The sequence below is a fragment of the Asparagus officinalis genome, chromosome 7 (assembly GCF_001876935.1).
Source record: "Asparagus officinalis chromosome 7, Aspof.V1, whole genome shotgun sequence".
Taxonomy (NCBI): domain Eukaryota; kingdom Viridiplantae; phylum Streptophyta; class Magnoliopsida; order Asparagales; family Asparagaceae; genus Asparagus; species Asparagus officinalis.
Window position 1 is genome coordinate 117336277 of NC_033800.1, and position 4654 is coordinate 117340930.

A 4654-nucleotide genomic window follows, 5' to 3' on the forward strand; every position below is an offset into this window, starting at 1 on the left:
GCTTAATTTTATGCAAATATGTTTGAAACATTTGGGAGGTATGTAGGCAAATTATCGTTAGCAAAATTAGTTAGCACCTTATACTCGTTTTCTCCATCATATGTGTGGTTTGTGAATGCACAGTGCAGCTGCTATGAGTGTGGGTGTACTCATTCTTGGAAGCAGTAAATCATATTTCAGAATGCATTCATGTTTCCGCGCCTTTTAAGTTTCAGTGATAGTTGTTTATTTTGATTTTCTTAGCAATCTATCATTTTGCATTGGAGGGCAGTGCTCTCAAGGCCATAGAATTAACACAGCAACTAGTACCCAACTTGCTGGATGGAAATGAAGACTTGCATTTTGATCTGTTGAGCCTTCACTTTGTGGATCTCATTTGTTCTAGAAAATGGTGAGTTGCCAAAGTTCTGTACCAACAGATTCTTTATGCCCACTAAATGATTCATTCATTAAATGGCAGCACAGAAGCTTTGGAGTTTGCTCAGGCCAAATTGACACCATTTGGAAAGATAAACAAATATGTGGAGAAGCTGGAGGTATGTTTAAAGATTTACAGTTTGCCCTGCGTGTCATAATGCAGTCACATTTGCTTCATCATAATATTGTAACTTTTGAGTTCTTACAAACAATCTACCTACCTTTTATAATGTGTGATATCAGGATTTCATGGCGCTTCTTGCTTATGAGGAGCCAGAAAAGTCACCAATGTTTCATTTACTGAGCCCAGAATATCGGCAGAATGTTGCAGATGGTCTAAATAGAGCAATTCTTGGTATGATCTTTACATCTCATTTGTTGACTAGGCTAATTTTCTTATGCGTTTATGTGCTAATTTCCTCTTTGCTCTTAATAAGTTCGTTATACGGATCCCGGCCTAATCTTACCTCTTCCTTATGGTTAATGTCAGCACATGCTAATCTTCCTAGTTATTCTTCAATGGAGAGGCTGATTCAGCAGGCAACAGTTGTTAGGCAATTCCTTCATCAGGAAGCTGGCAAGGTATATAATCATGTGTCTTCATTTTTTTTGTTAGTTACGATATATAAATCTTCCCCTCCCACCTCAACCTTATTTTTCAAGTAAAGAATAAGTCGGAGTGAAGGAAGTCACAACTATCTCTATGTGCCAGCTTAAGTCGTATATTCCGAAATTTTCCTCTTTTCTGAGTATCTTCTCAGATGGTACTAGAGCATTATCTCCTTGACAATATTATCTGGTGAACAAATAAATTTTACCCTTGCATTGAATAATCAGTCTGCTTCTGCTTGCGAATATATCGGTATATGTAAACATAGTTATACTTAAATTTGTGCTAGCAGGAAGGTCCTCCACCATTTTCTTTGAAAGCATTTCTGAAAAGCTGAAGTCGGAAGAATGGCTGCTCATGTAGCTGGGAAGATTCATATTTTAAAACAAACTTGAAAATAGTTTTTGGTACTGCAAATGGGGTTTCCTTTTCCATCCAATGCCTTGTGGGCTTGTAAATGTTTTGTATCAATATTCAGTGACTTTTGTTCTGGAACTGACTATGTCGTCGTAGCAAAATATTTATACTTCTGGTTTGCTTCAGTATTTCCTGACTTGTATCATTTATTAGCACATTAGGTTTATGAAATGATTAAGGGTAAAAAGCCTTTTATTAAAAAAGGCATGTCGGTGGAATGAAAATTGAGGTGCTGAAAGTGAAGAAATGCTGCATCTTATCGTGCTTATGAAATGTCTATGTTGCTCCCCTCAGAATTAGAACACATATCCTTAAGTTTATGGCTAAATTACCAAATTGTTATTTTTATTCGACCATCTTTGCTAGTCTGGTATATTTAAAATTTTCGGCGACAACAACGTATTTTATTGCCACTCTATTTACCGGTAAGACACTTTTCTTAAAATTCCGGCAAGAAAATTTTTTGTAACGCCCTTACCTATCAAAATTATTAAATCTATGCCCAAAATTATCAAAAAAAAAAAAAAAGCATCCCCTCCCTCTCTCTATCCTCCACCTCCTCCTCTCCCATTCCCCTCTCCTCCCCTCCTCCACCTCCCCTTCCCCCACCAACGTCATCCCTCTACCCACCCTCTCTGGCCTCCTCTCCTTCCCCTCTCAAACCTCCCCTCCCAAAAAAATGCACCCCTCCCTCTCCCTCTCTCCTCCTCCTCCTCTCTCCCATTCCCCTCCTCCCTCCTCCGCCTTCCTCCCCCTCAACTCCTCCCCTCCCTCTCCTTCCCCTCCTACTCCTCTCCCCCCCCAAAAAATGCATACCCTCCTCCTCCTCCTCCTCGTCCTCCTCCTCCCCTCCTCCACCTCTCCTTCCCCCTCCAACTCCATCCCTCTCTCATTCCCCTCTCCTCCTCCACTCCCATCCACTAGTAGAAAATCATGTATTGTAGACGGAATATTCTAGACAGAATTTTTTCCGTCTAGAATGTATTAAACTAGACGGAAAAATTCCGTCTAGAATATTCCGTCTAGAATATAGCATTCTAGACGGAATTTTCGTCTAGAATACTATTTTAGACGGATTTTATTAATTATTTTTTAATTTTTTATGGTTCCCTTTATCCTAGACGGAAATTTCCGTCTAGGATAGTTTCCTGTACGGAAAAAATTAAATTTTTTTTTTCCATTTTCGCGGTTTCAGTTTTGGAAATCCCGCGTTTCCAAAAATCAGCCCCTTTCTTATTTACGAAAAAAAATCCCTTAAAATATTCATCCCCTCTTTCAAATTCCCAGCTAAAAAATCTCACCCCAACCCTAAAAATAGGACCCCCACCCCCGACGTCCCCGCCGCCGCCGCCTCCTCCTCCGACGGCTGTCAGAAGATCAAATCAAATCTTAGAAGCGAAGGTTTTGATCCGATCGAGGCTAAGAGGCGCTGAAACTCTGGAAGAGAAGGTTTTGATCCTTGATTCTGAAGCTAGGGTTAGGGATTTCTTGGGATCGAGGAAGGGATGAGTTTCTAGGGTTTTGGGGAAGCTGGAGAGGTCGGAGGTTGTTTGATCAAGTGTTTGATTGCCGCCGGCCAGGAGCACGTGCTTGATGCGGTGGCGGAGCACGGGGGCTAACTGAGGGCGGCGTGCTGAAGAGGGCGATGCGGGTTTTGGGGGATATGGTGGAGGGCTGGAGCTTGGATGGGGAGCAAGCTCGGCGAGAGAGCGGAGGGGATGAGGAAATGAGGAACCTTTTGAAGACCTTGGGGGAGGTTGAGCAGTTCTATGATTGCATTGGTGGAATCATTGGGTGAGTCTCTTTAACTGTAATTTCTTTCTTTGCTAGGTATTATTGCTTTGTCACTGCACATGGCTATACTTCATACTTGATCAATCTTCATACTTGATCAATCTTCTGTTTTCCTGGAGAATTCAACATTAATGTAATGGAGTTTCTTGTTTTGGAGTCCTAGAAGTTAGGGACTTGAATGCTAGGTCAATAAATTTCAACTAATGTATTCCATCGAGACTTGAAACCCAAGAATATACTTGCCAATGCAGACTGCAAGTTGAAAATCTGTGACTTTGGACTTGCTCGTGTTTCATTCAATGATACCCCATCAGCTATTTTTTGGACTGTATGTGACTCTTCCTGTCAGTTGTGTTATTGGGCTGTTAATTTGTTAAAGTGTTTTTCAGTGTTTGTTATGTTTAACGGATATAAGTGATCTGGGATTTTCATGTTTCTTTCTTTGGTTATATTGTTGGTTCATGTGCTACACCTTCTTTTTTAGGATTATGTTGCAACTCGGTGGTATCGGGCTCCTGAACTATGTGGTTCATTTTTCTCTAAGGTGAGAACTAATTCAACTTTGTGTATACATAACATTTTTTGTACAAATAAAGGTGTTGCTAAGAGGGGCATAGATTTTCTCTAAGTTTAGACTATCCTACCTTATATGCACGTGATTAATTTTCTTCGGTTTAAGTCCATCAATCCAATTTAATATATGAAAACATTACCTCCATACTTTTACACAAACCTTTGTCACATCAACGGATAGCGGTATCATACATGCTCTTGTGGAGTTTTCTCGACTGAAATAACTTTGAACCAAGGTTCTTGCATTGCCTGTGATAGCTCAAAAACAATTCTCAGATGACATAGGTCCTTATCAGGAAAATAACCCTACTTATAATTTGTTTGATCATGAATTTTTTGCTACAAGAGCAAATGTGGCTCCATATCATCCTAATAAAATATTCCAGATTTAAGAAAGCTCTCATGAAATAAGAAGCGAAAAATACTGAAAGTGTGTATTCATATTTGGGTGGCCATATCTAAATTGCAATGCCATTTATTCTACTCTAGCTACGAGAATAAATAATTATTACACTTGGGGTACTGCTTGGCATATGTTTTAAGGAAGAGGGATCAAGTAGAGTCTTTAAATTAAGACTGGTTATGTTAACTCCTGTGTTATTATTATGTTTCTCAAATTAAGACCTGTTTACCCACTTTGTGTAAATTTTGCATATTTGGCCAGTTAAGGAGTAAGCCTCCATCCCTCACTTATAATTTCTTAGTTTATCCTATTTTTAAGTTGTGCTGCACTTGTTTTATATCATTCACATTTCTCGCATGTATCTATAACTTCATTCACTATTGACGAAATGAATTTATCTCGTCCAATTAATGTCCTTTTATCTTTGTTAACCAAGTGAT

At 39.4% G+C, this 4654-nt stretch overlaps 1 protein-coding gene across 2 annotated transcripts in view; it reads left to right on the plus strand.

Moving 5' to 3' along the window:
• The window catches only part of LOC109849505 (glucose-induced degradation protein 8 homolog), a 15695-nt gene extending 13983 nt beyond the window's left edge, over positions 1–1712 (plus strand). The window contains exons 3-7 of one of the 2 annotated variants that reach the window (XM_020419350.1): positions 244–391; positions 461–536; positions 661–772; positions 908–999; positions 1320–1691. In XM_020419350.1, the coding sequence (XP_020274939.1) occupies positions 244–391; positions 461–536; positions 661–772; positions 908–999; positions 1320–1364 (473 nt within the window). In that variant the 3' untranslated portion in view covers positions 1365–1691. Of the gene's footprint in view, positions 1–243; positions 392–460; positions 537–660; positions 773–907; positions 1000–1319 lie in introns of both variants that reach the window. The other variant, XM_020419351.1, reaches the window with a different exon arrangement.